We start from the raw sequence: 15,061 nt of genomic DNA on the forward strand, positions 1-15,061 counted from the left end.
GTTGAGGCCCAGGTGTCTCTACCTCTCCCAGCAATGTAGTTGCTCTATGTTTGATAGGACCTTTGGAGGTAGACAGAAGAGTGACAGTTGTGACACAAGAAAGCCTGACCTCAATTCAATGTTTTAGTTGCTGTGCCTCAAGCAGATGTCATTCAACAGGCACCTACAAAAGGAGATATGCCTTCCTAATTGTTTTACTTCATTTATTTCAGATTGGGCTTTTGTCCTGCACCCTAACAAAGAGGGTATTGGGCTTACCAGTACCTGAGATGTATGCCCAGGTTATGCATGCCTGTGGCAGAGACATACATTACAGCATTTCTGCTGAAGGGTGTATATAATCATTACAAAGGGTTACTTCTTCTTTACAAACCCCAACTACTTCCATCTCACGTGTAGGTACCCAAAAGTAGAAAGGGTACCCAGCCTCTGAAATGTGCTTGTATTCTGAGTTGGAAGAGGAGAATCTAGGCTGTTTGTACCAGATCTGATCTCCACCTGGCCAGGGTGACTATTTCCTTAGGTTTCAGTTCCCTCTGCCCCCCAAGATGAAGTCTTCTTTGGAGTAGCTGTTCATTTAATGAAGTAGTACTTTAAGCTGGGAGAATTCAGAAACCCAAAAAAGGTAACATGCTTGACACAGACTTGAGCAGCCCAAGTTTGGGACCCATGCTTTTTGGCCCCAAAACTTGGACCAAACCATAAAAGGAGGGGGAGTATCAATATTCGTCAAAGATACCCACACCTCCAGGTTGGTGGCACAGCACGAAGCATCAGGGACTATCCATGTGCAACTAACAGTGGGTAAAACTGCCTTCCAGTTTATAGCCTGCTACAGACCACCCTCCCAAACCCAGGAACTCCACTCGGCCTTCCTGAGAACACTGGAAAATATGAAGATCTCTCCAAACACCATTATATTGGGCGACTTCAACTACCCAAACATAGACTGGGAGCATTACTCTAGCTCCAACACCCTAGCCCAAAGGTTCCTAGAATTTATAAACTCAAATGCTATGGAACAACTTGTTACCACTTCCACAAGAGGGGAAAACATACTGGACCTGATCATCACTAACATGGGGACTCTATGCTCCAGACCAGAAGTGTATCCCTCACTGGTAAGATCAGACCATAAACTAATCTCACTGGATATTCACATCCCGACCCCACCCCCTGCCCAGAAAACCACAGTGAAAAACTTCTCTAAAGCAAATTTCACACTCCTCAAAACTGAGGTGGAATCCTTCAAAGCCCCCGGGCCTGTGGAAAATACGGCCCAGACCGCAGAATCCTTTATAAAAGCATTCTATGAACACCTTCAGGAATGCATGGATCATGCAATCCCAAATAAAACCAAGACCCAATCCTCCAAAGGCAGACGTCCTGTCTGGTGGACCCCAGCCATAAACAAACTATACAATAGAAGGAGGAAAGCTACTACATGATAGAGCAAAATCCCAAAAAGGGAAGGCATCTCTGATCAGTATTAGCAAAAAACTATGGGCACTCATAAAATCGTCTAAGGCCAGCTTCGAGAAAAAAATTGCACAGGACACTAAGGATAATCACAAGGCTTTCTTTAGTTATGTTAGGAACCTGGGTGGGAATTCCCAGATATGCTCAGAATTAGTCCAAAATGACAAAAATACACGAACCCACAGACATTGCCAACATCCTAGCTGATAGGTTCAGCGCAAACTTCTCCCCCCCCCCACCAAAAGGGCAAATATCTATCCCAGCAGAGTGCTGCCCCCCTGACATCTCAGATGCTCAGGTAAGAGCCACCCTCTCCAAAGCAAAAAACACAGCATCAATGGGACCAGATGGTGTCCCCGGCTGTGTCCTACATGAACTCCAAGAAGAGCTAAACCCAAACATAAAACTACTGTTCAATCTCAGCCTTACTACAGGATATGTACCCAAAGAGTGGCGTACAGCAACAGTGGTCCCTCTCCACAAAGGTGGTGCCTCAACGGATCCTGGAAACTATCGCTCCATAAGCCTGACTAGCTTGGTCTGCAAAGCTATGGAAAGGATCATCATGGACCTTATAAATAAAGATATTGGGGACCTACAGACACTGGATCCTACCCAGTTTGGCTTTGTTAAGGGCAGATCCTGCCTCTTAAACCTGGTCAATTTCTTTGAAACAGTCACCAAGACCATTGACGAGGGGAAGGTGGTCCACACAGCCTACCTGGACCTCGCAAAAGCCTTCGATACAATACCCCACTCGGGCATTATAGATAAGCTCACCAGCTTAAATATAAACCCCTATGTCACTAGATGGGTTGCAAACTGGCTCAAGGACAGAACCCACATGGTTAGAATTGCTGGAGCCATGTCAGACTCCAAACCAGTTACAAGTGGTGTCCCACAAGGCTCAGTCCTGGGACCTCTCTTGTTCGGTGTATATTTCTCAGAGGTACAGGCCAACACGGAAGGACTGTGGCTGACCAAGTTCACAGATGACTGCAAACTGGGCACCATAATCGACTCTCCAGCCGACACAAGCATCCTCCAAAAGGGCCTCATAGAAACAGACAACTGGTGCCAGAGCCATGGCCTCAAGCTAAACGCCAAAAAGTGTATAGTCATCCCCTTTGGCAAAAACAAAGTGCCTACAAATTACCACATAAGTAGTAATCCATTAAGTACGGAAGAAGTAATTAGGGACCTGGGGACCCAAGTTGATAGCAATCTCTCATTTGACAACCACGTGGCCAAAGTGGTTAGAAAAACATTTTATATAGCCCACCTAATCATGAAGGGATTCACATCTAGATCAGGGGAGGTCATCGTGCCTCTTTACTCATCCCTCATCAGGCCCATAATTGAGTACAATGCCCCTTTTGGGATGTACCTTACCAGACACCTGCAGCAACTGGAAAGACCCCAAAAGTACCTCACCAAGAGGATCAAAGGGCTCAAACAGATGCCATATGCTGCCCGGTTAAAGAAACTCCAGCTCTACTCAGTGGCATACCGCCTGCTCAGAGGCGATCTGTGCCTGACGTATAAAGCCATGTCCAACCCGGAATTAATGGACATGCTGCACCTCAGAAAATCCAAATCCCATCGAGCTACGCACTCGAGACTTGAACCTCAGCACTGAAATAAATAGGACATGCTGGAGGGACATATTCATAACCCAGAGGCTCCCTTCACTCTGGAATAAAATCCCAGTCCAGGTTAGGCAGAGTCCCTCATTGACTCTCTTCAAGAGGAATCTTGATGAGTGGATGGGGGATCGTAGGTTTACCCCGGGTATCACTTCTGTGTCACTGTTGGACAGAGGCACAGTATACTAACCTCAAAGAAGGGCATAGCAAAATTAATTTAAAATGGGTGGCGAAAGCCAAACACACTCTGGCTAGGCTTATAAATGCCCTAGGGCAGATAGCCTAGTATGAACCTAAGTCCTCACTATCCCTTCTGTAGGTGAAGAGTTTAAAGATGAGGTTTGACAGTGCTTTATTGAAGCCTGATTTCCAACCTCCTGTACCAAGGAAGCCTGACATATTCTATAGATGGCAAGACCAATGCAAGCAATTATATCAGAGTCTTTAATTTAGAAATTTGATAACTGGGTAAGTGAATTGTTTCTTGGGCCCTTTTCAGTTAAAACATGGGCCACAAGAGCAAGTGAAATATGATATATATGGACAGTTTAGAATAGTCAAATCAGCTAGCACATTTTTGGCTGGTGGGAAGAAGCCTGGAGAAAACCTACACAGCAATGGGGAGAACATGTAAACTGTGCACCACGATGACTGGAAGTCATGACTGAACCCCAGACCTTGGATCTGTTAGGCTAAGAACTGTGTGGCAAATCAATATGTTATTTCTGTGAATGCTTTAAGAAAGTCCAAGCTAATACCAGGTTTAAATGCTCTTCTAAACGAACAAGAAAGCATATCCATTGCCGGATTTTAAAATACAATCTATACCTCTTCTATCTTTGATATCTGAGCAATAAATTACTATACACAGCTATATCTATGTGGGGGGGGGGGGTGGTATCCTCAAACCAAATGAGGAACTCTCAGTGGTGAGGATTGCTCTTTGATGGAGAAGATGGGCTGACTTTTCCTGTATTGCATTCCAAAGTTCAGGATGGTAGCAGATGGTTGAACGAGGACAAAATACTCTTTTATACCCTCATTTATTTTGCTACTGTCTATCTGAATTTTGAACTAGGTTCCTAGTCTGCTATCTGTTGCATTTCCCATTATTATTGCAAGGATTTTGTTCAGCTCTGCCATTATTTTTACTGTCGTTACCACTATTAATGCTGTTTGTTTGCTAGAACTCTGTGATGCCGGTTCCCCTTACAGTTCAGAAGTCTAGAGTTCCATCTCCTGATCATGTGTTTTCTCTGGTGAAATGTAAGGAGTTTTCTTGAATAGCTGATTTTTATCTGATTAATTTCATTTTGTGGTAGCTATGAGAGACCGGAAGTGCCATTCTGACTTGTAGCCTGCTGTGTCAGGCTGTCATGAGCTGGCTGATGTGTTTAATGTCTGGGTTTAAATTACTTTGTTTCTTATTGTTCCATGAGTATGTTTAGCATTCTACTTATTCTGCAGTTTTTTTGTTTTTTTTTTAACTTTGAGTTTTTGTTTTATTTGGCCTTATCATATTAAGATGTGGTTAGCCTGTTGTAGCACCCAGCTTCACTTTGAAAGAACGTATTTGTATTATTTTTGAACATAGGAAAAATTGAATCACTGTGAACTGACAGCTTGTGAAATGGTCAATTTTAAGTGTATTACTTCAATTAAGCAGATTTTTAACATCCATGGAGCTTCCATTCAGTTTTGGGATTTCATTTGTTTTTGCCTATATGGTCACCTACCTCTGTGGTTAATAATAGACAACAATTTTAAATTGTTTAATTATGCTTTATTTGAAGTGATTTGGATGACTTGTCATTTTTGTCTTATTTAATTCATGTTAACTTTCACTACTGTACTGCAAGTGTTGATTTGAGTTGTAAAGTGTTTGGGAAGTAAGCACTATGTTAAAAGAAATTTGAACTTCTCATGCAGTTAGCACTGTGGGCACAGTTCTGTTCTCTGTGGTTATGCTGCACTACCTGCTCCACGGTGGCTGCAAATGTGGAACTGTGATCAGGAGATAGTCTGCTTCACATCTAATCCCTCCCAAGGTATGTTAATGGACAGCTATTGAACACATACCTAGATATTAATCTGCGCTGTTGAGTGGCATCTGATTCTGATGGTAACCACATAAACAGCAAACATCGTCCACAGAGTTTACTAAGCAAGTAGTGAATGGATATAGATTGCTAGGCATTTCTTCTATATTACATGCACACTACCACAGATGCAAACATAATCATACCTCTCAACCTCTTACTGCAAGAAGTCTGGAACAAAACCTGTCAAAATGGGGGGGGGGGGGGGCAAAGGCCCAAAAATAGGGACACATTTTAAATATTGCTCTTATAAACTTAAAAAGTTGCTAGAATAACATGATTTGTGTTACCATACATTTTCTGAAGGATATGAAGTCTGAAATTCAAATGATTGATTGCCATTATTTATTGACTTTAATCCTTAAATCATCCAAGTGATTTGTCAGAAAAACACAATTTTTATGAGGGAACAGACCAAAAATATGAGGCAAAAATCTGTACAGTTGAGAGACATGAACATAATGTATAGTTACCAATCCAACTACTGTATTTTTGGAATGTTAGAGAAAACTGGAATACTAGAGAAAATATGTGCACTACAGGGAGGTCAGGCAGACTCCGCAGAGAAAGTACCCCATCCAAGAACTGCACCAGAGAACCTCTTGCTGAGAGGTGACAGTGTTACTCACTGATCCACTCATTTTGGTGCCATTTCTTAGCAGATCTTCTAAAAAATTAAAAGAAAACATGTTTCAGTCTATTAAGCAGCTGTTCCCTCTCTTATCTGTTGGTGTATTTGGAACTACTCCTTGAATCATCCTGTAAATTATAAGCCAATAAAGATGAACCAGTGCAAACAAAGCAGACAGTCTAATATAAAGGCAGCAGTCTTGGCGGCACACAAGTGGCCAATCTAGACAACAGTAATGCAGACCAAAGAGTAGATCCCCTCCAATACCTGACTACCTACCTTTCCCCTACCACTCTCTCTTCCCCAAAATCTTCTGAGTAGGAGAATCTCTTGGTTTTCAAAAAAAAAACATTTCCTCATTATCTCTGATAGATGGTTATGATAGTTTGTTGTCTGGTTACACTATACAATTTTCCAAGTTTGGTCATATCACTGAACTGAAGTATATTCTGTCTTCTTCACACCAAGAGACCTTCCTGGGGCTATCTTAAAGACTGACCCCACCAGAGTGCCCCTATCAGTGACAACATCCTGCTCATGAGTTAATTATTTTTAACTGTTCTTGCGAAGGTCTCACATAATGCATAGAAAACTCCGGAAGCCACGAAGGTTTCATTCTGATGGTTACCAATACAAAGTTGCATATGAACAATTTTTGGGAACTGTTCACGATCCCACAGAAACACTAAATAAAAGCATTTTGCTCTTAGAATATTGCTAAGTAGCGATAGCTACCAGCATCTTTCAGGTCATGATAATCAAGGATGTCTGTACTCTTTCCCTCCAGTTCCACGTATCGCTCGAATTCTAGTAAAGACAAGTAAGAAAGGCAACAACTCATCGTATGACAAAAACAGCTGTTTTTTTTTCTATTTGGTATACACGTCCATGGAGGATCTAGTTAGTCTGCCAGTCCTATGCACCATGCTAGATTAACATGAAATGACCCTTAATATCCCCATATCAAGGGTCTCAAGTTCAACATCTGGAAGCGTTCAGGTTACGACTTCAGTGCCATTGTTTTCCTTCAGATGGCTTGTGTTACATAATGCTAGAAGGCTTAATGTCAAAAGTCATACTTAGTTGGAAAAGGTTCACTGTGTGATACGGAAGAAAACATTTGGATCTACTGGATGTCTCCTCCATTATGTAAGTTTTTGCAGTAGCTGTCTTATCTGTTTGGCCAAAGCCTAAACACTCTCATGAATGGTTTACATTTGAGCCTTCCTGTTCCATCCCCTCAGCTGTGAAACATTCTCTGAAGAGCACCGTGCACCTAAGATCTCTCTGAAGACTCGTTCATCCTTCCTGTGACTATTTTGTAACATAGAAGCTTATTTTCCATCTTATTCATCCTGTCATTTCTACTAACTTCAAATTATTCTCCTGAAAGATTATTTTCTTAGCTACCCTCACTTCAGACATAAGGATTTAAGGACTATAGACCTTGATGTGGAGGAAGCCATACACTGTGTTCCATAAAGACGGGGTAGTGCATAGAAGCATTCTGTCCTTCATACCTAAGGTAGTCTTTCAACATTCTTTGACTCAGTCTGTACAATTTTCCTTTTTCACCCCAGTCCATAATATGAAGGGGAAGGGATTTTGCATCCCATAGATGCACATTGCCAACTGAGGTATTATATTAACAGAACCATAGGGTAGACCAGTATACAAACATACTCTGTCAAAAAAGCTATCAAATAATATCACCTTCTTTTCTGACTACCATGAGAAAGGCTGTTCTTGTACAGGTCAGGATGCTCTTCTGAAGGGCATCTGCTACCATTGCAGGTTTTTCAAAAATGTTGCAGCTTAAACCCTCACATATAGGCACCCAAAAGAAGAATGTACACAGCTTCTGAAGTGTGCTTGAATTCTGAGTTGGAAGAGGAGAATCTAGGCTGTTTCTTGTACTGGATTTCAGACCTTCTCAAAACATTAGAGTCTGTACATACAGTCCAGGAGTAGAGCTGGTTTGTCTCTGCCTGCTTTAAAGGAAATGCTGTAGTCCTCTAACCAGATCTAGGGTCATGGACCTTTGCCTGTTTGGTGATCTCCCATCTGTCTTTGAATATACTGATCCATACAGTGAATATAATGTAGTTGTTTGAGGCTACTCACTGTAACTATAAATGTTTCAATGGTAACAGTTTGAAATTTCAGGACCTGCTAGAGCAAGTCCCAAAACATGGAGACTTAATGGCTGAAATAATGGACTTGCTTATATTAGGTCTGAGATAGCCATTTCTCAAAATATTCCCTTTTGTCTGAGGTATGATGATCTCAGAGTTAAGATATATAAGTTTGGGGAGATGGGGCTGAAGTGGGGCTTGTACCTGTGCAAAAACGTTTATATGAGAAGAGTGATGTTTGAGATTAGCTGGTTGGCACATGGCATTTTGAGTGTCAGCATTTCAGCAAAGCCTACTTGAATATTAGGATCACTGCTACAGAAGGAATGCTCATCCATCTTCCCCCTTTTTGTGTCATAAATCCTATGATTTTTTTTTTTTTTTTTTTTAATTTCTCATCTCTTCTTCAGACATATTCAGGCATCCCACTCTGCTAGGTGGTGTCAGGTGTACAGACACACTTGGTGTCTCTGCTCCAAAAAGACCTAGGGATGGCTTAGGTTGTAACTCATCTTTATAGCCACATTTTTCAGGTGACATCCTCTGATTTTTAAGAATAAGGGTGATGTTCAGAGCTGTAGTAACTACAGAGGGATTAAATTGATCAGTCACAACATGAAGTTATGGGAAAGAGTAGTGGAAGCTAGGTTAAGAAGGGACATGATGATTAGTGAACAGCAGTATGGTTTCATGCCGGGAAAGAGCAGTACAGATGCAATGTTTGCTCTGAGAGTGTTGATGGAGAAGTACAAAGAATGTCAGAAGGAGTTGCATTGTGTTTTTGTAGACTTAGAGAAAGCATATGACAGGATGCCTAGAGAGGAGTTGTGGTATTGTATGAGGAAGTCAGGAGTGTCAGAGAAGTATGTAAGAGTGGTACAGGATATGTACGAGGGTAGTGTGACAGCAGTGAGGTCTGCGGTGGGAGTGATGGATGTGTTTAAGGTGGAGGTGGGGTTACATCAAGGATCAGCTCTGAGCCCTTTCTTATTTGCAATGGTGATGGACAGGTTGACAGACGAGATCAGACAGGAGTCCCCATGGACTATGATATTTGCAGATGACATTGTGATCTGTAGTGAGAGTGGGGAACAGGTGGAGGAGACCCTGGAGATATGGAGATACGCTCTAGAGAGAAGAGGATGAAGGTCAGCAGGACTAAGACAGAATATATGTGTGTGAATGAGAGGGAGGATAGAAGAATGATGAGGATGCAAGGAGTAGAGGTGGCAAAGGTGGATGAGTTTAAATACTTGGGGTCAATAGTTCAGAGTAACGGTGAGTGTGGAAAAGGGTGAAGAAGAGAGTACAGGCAGGATGGAGTGGGTGGAGAAGAGTGTCAGGAGTGATTTGTGACAGACGAGTACCTGTAAGAGTGAAAGGGAAGGTCTACAAGAGGGTAGTGAGACCAGCTATGTTATATGGGTTGGAGACAGTGGCATTGACAAAAAGGCAGGCGTTTGATCTGGATGTGGCAGAGTTAAAGATGTTAAGATTTGCACTGGGTGTGGTGAGGGTGGACAGGATTAGGAATAAGTATATCAGAGGGTCAGCCCAGGTTGGAAGGTTTGGAGACAAAGCCAGAGAGGCAAGATTGCGTTGGTATGGACATGTGCTGAGGAGGGATCCAGAGTACATTGGGAAAAAGATGCTAAGGATGAATCTACCAGGTAACAGGAAAAGAGGAAGGCCTAAGATAAGGTTTATGGTTGTGGTGAGAGAGGACATGCAGGTGGTTTGTGTGACAGAGCAAGATGCAGAGGACAGGAAGAAATGGAAACAGGTGATCCGCTGTGGCGACCCCTAACGGGAACGGCCGAAAAAAGATGATGATCCTCTGTGGGGAAGGTAAACCCCATACCTATTCTAGGGTATATTTGAGTACTGTTGAAATCTGGCGAGAAGACTTGACATTTCCCTAATCCTCCATTCTTCTTAAATTCATCCTACTTGCTCCATTGTGAGCCCATGTTGTGGCTGAAAAGGATCCTTGTGCCATTTCACTTAACAGCCAGCTAGCTAGATGGATAGATAAAGTGTACCATAACAGTGATTTTTGTATTTTAACTGCTGCATTTGTGGTGAATTCCTTCATACAACTACACTGTGTGACAGGATACACTGCTTAAGAGGTTCTCCACATTATAGTTGTGTGTCACACATTGTGGTGTTTTACATCTCTGAATGGCTATGTAATAAAACATAAATATGAGATTGTAGCATACAGTAAGAGAAGGTAAGTAGTGTTAATGACAGTGGAAAGGAACTTTGTCATATCAGATTAAATAAAGGTAAGCAGTGTGAGGCAGCAGCAGGGAAGGCTGATGAAATACAATGATAAATAAGATACATCTTCAATAAAAAAACAAAAAGCTACTGTGTGCAGTTCTGGATGCCTCATCTGTGTAAAGATACATTTTAGATAAAGATAGTGTATGATAAGGAAAACATTTTCCTACATAGGAACCAATATAAAAAGGAACTAGCAAAGCTTAAATGTGTCTGTAGATTTGAAGTACAGAGACAGAGTAGAGAAAGACCAATTTAGTATAGTTTTGAAAAAAAAAAACATATTAGGGCATTAAAAAGGGAAATCTGAAGTTACAAAACAGGATGTTTAGGAAAAGAATGAAGAAGTATTATTTCACAGAAAGCATGGTAGGTGACTTTTAACAGCCTTCTTGAAGAGATAGGAGGATCAAAAACACTTAAAAAATTACAAAAAATGAGTAGGACAGAGATAAAGCAGTTCTTGGACGACACAAGAAAAATGTTTCTGGTTTAGTAAGATCTACAGGTGATAGAGAAGCCCTTACCAGCTGTGCAGGCATATATTTCTGTCTTCAGTTGCTGGATATAAAAAGATGTAAGGTGCAGGTATGTTAACATTCACTCAACATGTGGACATACCCAGAACCAAATGCAGGGGATCACATAGATATATAGCATTGTTGCCTGTATGAAGTACTAGCATCCTATATCATATAGAAATGTAACTGTGCAATTAGTGAAGGTTCCCAAAGTAACAAGCACTGTAGGAGCCACCATTATCACTATTAATGTGCTGTATAGTTTGACCTCTGCAGCAGCCAACCTAGTATATTTGTTAGAATCTTAAGTATGTTGCCTTGCAAATACAGAAAGTAGCATTTTCAGTATCACAGGAATTACATAGTTCTTGCAATTAGAACAAAACTATTACAGAATCTGGGACTGACAGAGAGCATGAGAAACCACCTTAAATAATTTAATCTACCATTGCCTTTTCTTCACTGTGTCTGCAGAAACAAAACTACCAGCAAGCTGAAGAGATGAGAGCAGATAAGAAGCTCGTTGGCTGGTGCAGCAGATTATTTTCGAAACGCTGAATGCCAGGAACTGGCTATATCTCATATAGCAAGCAGTCTAACTGCTTCTATGCTCACGCACATGCACACTCTAAAGGCAAAACCAGTCCCAGCTGAGGAGTGACACAAGTGTTTTTGACAGGTAGCTGCTTTACCACCAATCCATGTGCATTCCTGAGTCTGTTCCGGAAATAAGGCTCCCCCACAGCTCTCTGAAGAAAACTTAAGGACTTCAGCTGAGCTGTTCACTACCTTGGAAGAGAAACAGAAACAGCACTTTCTTGTTGTGGACAGCACACTGCACCTGAATTTTCTGCTTCTGATGTTGTTTTGCCAGTAGCTGAAAGAAAAGAAAAGGCATTCCTCTTCTTTTTCAAGCAAGTTATTTATTTCAGTAATAGAAAAATCAGTATAAACCATATTGCTGGGGACTATTTTTAATTGTTTACTATGTTTATTTAAAATATCGAGCTTCTTGTTTGAAGACACCGAGCTTCTACTGAGCTGGAACACGTTTTTTTTTATCTCAAGTGGAGAAGACAAATTAAATATTTTGCATGGCAGCTGTGAGTCAGATTCCATTAGCTGTCTCATCTGTCTACCCCAAGAAGATTTTCACATCTGTAAATTAAACAGTGTACCAGTGGATTTTTTATGACAGATAAGTCACATGCCAATGTGCATCTGGTGTGTTAAACAGTCCTTTCTGCTGCTGAGTGGGGTTATAGATATCCTAGGCATATGTCAGTGAGACTCTTGTCAGTGACATCAGCTGTTCTTGCTGTTTGATCTTCTAGGGCATGGGTTAAAAGACAGGGTCATGGTGGTTACCCAGCTTGAACTGGAACTGTGCTACCATGGTAAGAAACTACGTGGCTTTACTTGTAAACTTACCCGGTCTCCAAATGGGTTCCTGCCAGAGAGCTTCTTCGGCATTGCCTGTCAAGTCATTATACCCTACCTTTTGGCGGGATTAGGCACCGTAGCCGCAGGCCTCGTGATGAATGTTGTACAGGTACATTTTTTTATTACTTCATATACATACACTTTTATTTTTTTATTAGTTTATATATATATATTCGTTTGAGTAATTGTCTGTATGGCCATACATCTCTTCTCATTACTTAAACTTCACCTGAAGTTGTTATAAGGTTGAAACCGTATCATATAGAGGTCGGTTGCAGCTGTTAACATGTGTACATTCTGGTCAGTAATTCAGACTTGTATCTTCTGAATGGATCACAGTTTGTGTGTGAACAGCTGTGCAAAATAATGCTGCGTGTAAACTGTTGGCTTTGTAGTTCATATTTGTGTGCAGCCAGCCAAGTTAAATGAATGAAATTAATACATTTTCATAATGCCGGTTCAACCAGGCAGATGGTATGACTTCTTATTCTTTCGGCTTTTTCCCTGTTAGGGGTCGCCACAGCGGATCACCTGTCCGCTCACAATTGGCAGTGGAGTTTTGTACGGTGTCGAGTTGCCAGTCCGGCGCCCAACCTTCCACAGAAGGCAGACACGCACACACTCACACCTAGGGCCAATTTAGAGTATCCGATCCACCTACAGCATGTCTTTGTGATGTGGGAGGAAACCGGAGCACCTGGACGAAATCCACGCTACCACAGGGAGGACATGCGGACTTCGCACAGCAGGCACCCCAGCCGAAGATCGAACCAGAGAGCATCTTGCTGTGAGGCGGCAACGCTAGGCAGATGGTGTGACTATGTTGTTTTATTAATAGCTATAAATGTGTTAAATATTTCCTTTTGGGCTTTTGGATTATTTTTGCTAATTTATTCCACACTCATTTGTTTGTCTTTTATTTTATTTTATTCATTTGAAAGACTGGGGGTGGTCTGACAGTTGTTCAAACATTCTTTTGGAATGGTGAGTTGTTTGTTCATCAGATGTTCCACTACCTTCACTGATAAGCGACCTGCCTTATGTTGCCTTGGTTAGTCATTATCAAACGTCTGCCACTCTTTGTAAGGCTTAATTATTCCCTCAGTGCACCTGTTGCTTCCTGTATAATCAGACTGTACTTGAACGACATCTGCCTGGTTCTACTACCCATTTCCTCTTGGTTACAATTCACTTTGTGTACTTCCCTGTACCTCTCACAACCTTACTTGAACTTTTTCACTTTTGTTAGGTGTGCTGCTTGCCTGGAACCCCTCACACAATTTGCTCATTAAAACATCATACTGTTAGACTTTATATACTCCAACAGACATATGTCTTTTGCTCTCTTGACTTCTAAAGTGTGTATTTTGATGTCCTGTTGTAGATACTTGTTACAAGCCCTGTGTATTCCCAGCTTTCCTGAATTAAGTTTTTCTGAACACAGGTTTCAGGACACAGCACACAGAACATGGTCTCGTTTTACACTCAGTAATATTTCCTTTTTTCTCCACTCTGCCCAGTATACCTCTTTACCTGTACCTTAGTATGCTAGAGGGCAAGTGAACTTGATAACCACACAGGTGGATTCATTCTAAATTAATTCTGGCAGTCAGGTGTGATTAAATCTTGGTCTCTTACTTGTTTGAGTCATCAGTACATTTAGACTAGACCTGTTTTCTCTCTCTTTCTTGTCAATTCTTTTTGTGCCCTGAAAACATTTTCTTGTACTGCTTTCTTGTGAAAATAAGACACCCTTTGCTTCTCCTCTTTTTAATTTTATGGCTTTGTTTATATCCTTTTCCACTGCGTAGAATGCCTGCACATTTACAGATCCATGTAGCTGAAAATCCATACACCTAAATATTTCATCATGTCCCCATACATATGGGTATTAATGAAACAGTTCACAAGTGGGTACATAGTTTACTGCTGCAGCCTTTGTTTTGTCTTCATTATTTTTATATCTCAAAAAGATATGAAACTGTCTCAGAATATTCAGTACCATTGAAATGTCCTTTCTGGATTTATTAAACACAAAATAATATGATTGTTAGCTTGTCACACAAGTGAGCCATTTTACTTTTTCTTGCCCTTTTCTACTCCACACTGGTCACATAATGTCTGTAAACTTTTATCATAAACAAATACAGTTTTCAGCCATTCCTTTTAGAAATAATTCTGTAAAACTTTTCCACAGCCACAGTTTGGTAGACTGACCTAGACATCCCAGGCTTCACCAGAACTCCTTGGGTTGCAAGCTCTTTTTTTTTTCTTTCCTGTCTTTAGGAACCTTTTTTGAGTTATTGCGTAGTTAAGCGAGGTTTGAAGAGTTGCAGCCATGTGCCAAAAATCATTAATTACAGCTGATCATATTTGTCCTTTCCACCTTTCTCCAGTCAACTTCAGTTTTATTTGTTTTTTTCAAGTTCTTTCTTAAGAGTGATATATATATATATATATATATATATATATATATATATATAAGAGAGAGAAGGTATAAAATTACAGTGCAGAAGCTGGGGCAGTTCATGATTTGAAACAAAATATGCATAATCAAAAAAGTAGTTATGTTATGCTGAAAGCATGAAGTATTACAGAACTGATTAAGAATATACCAGTGCAACATCTGTTGCTATGGGAACAGTTGTTTCCAGAGTCACCTTTCCTGAAAACAATAAACTGCAGAGTCATGGTGACCCATGTTTACTGTGACCGTTGCACAAATGCTCTGATGTTGTCGCTCTTTTCTTTTAATTATGCTTCAGTGCTTAACTTTCCCCCTCCACTCTTCATCTTACTCCAGTGTTCGTCAGCAATA

At 41.0% G+C, this 15,061-nt stretch overlaps 1 protein-coding gene across 3 annotated transcripts in view; it reads left to right on the forward strand.

The window, feature by feature from the left end:
* The window catches only part of SLC41A3 (solute carrier family 41 member 3), a 1,429,505-nt gene that overhangs the window by 539,325 nt on the left and 875,119 nt on the right, over positions 1–15,061 (forward strand). The window contains exon 1 of one of the 3 annotated variants that reach the window (XM_044078409.1): positions 11,437–12,352. The exons of the other annotated variants lie outside the window; for them this stretch is intronic. Coding sequence (XP_043934344.1) covers positions 12,158–12,352 — 195 coding nt within the window. The 5' untranslated portion in view covers positions 11,437–12,157. Of the gene's footprint in view, positions 1–11,436; positions 12,353–15,061 lie in introns of those variants that run through there. 3 annotated transcript variants of the gene reach the window in all.

Source organism: Protopterus annectens, chromosome 7.part0 (genome assembly GCF_019279795.1).
Source record: "Protopterus annectens isolate FY-2018-M chromosome 7.part0, PAN1.0, whole genome shotgun sequence".
Taxonomy (NCBI): domain Eukaryota; kingdom Metazoa; phylum Chordata; order Ceratodontiformes; family Protopteridae; genus Protopterus; species Protopterus annectens.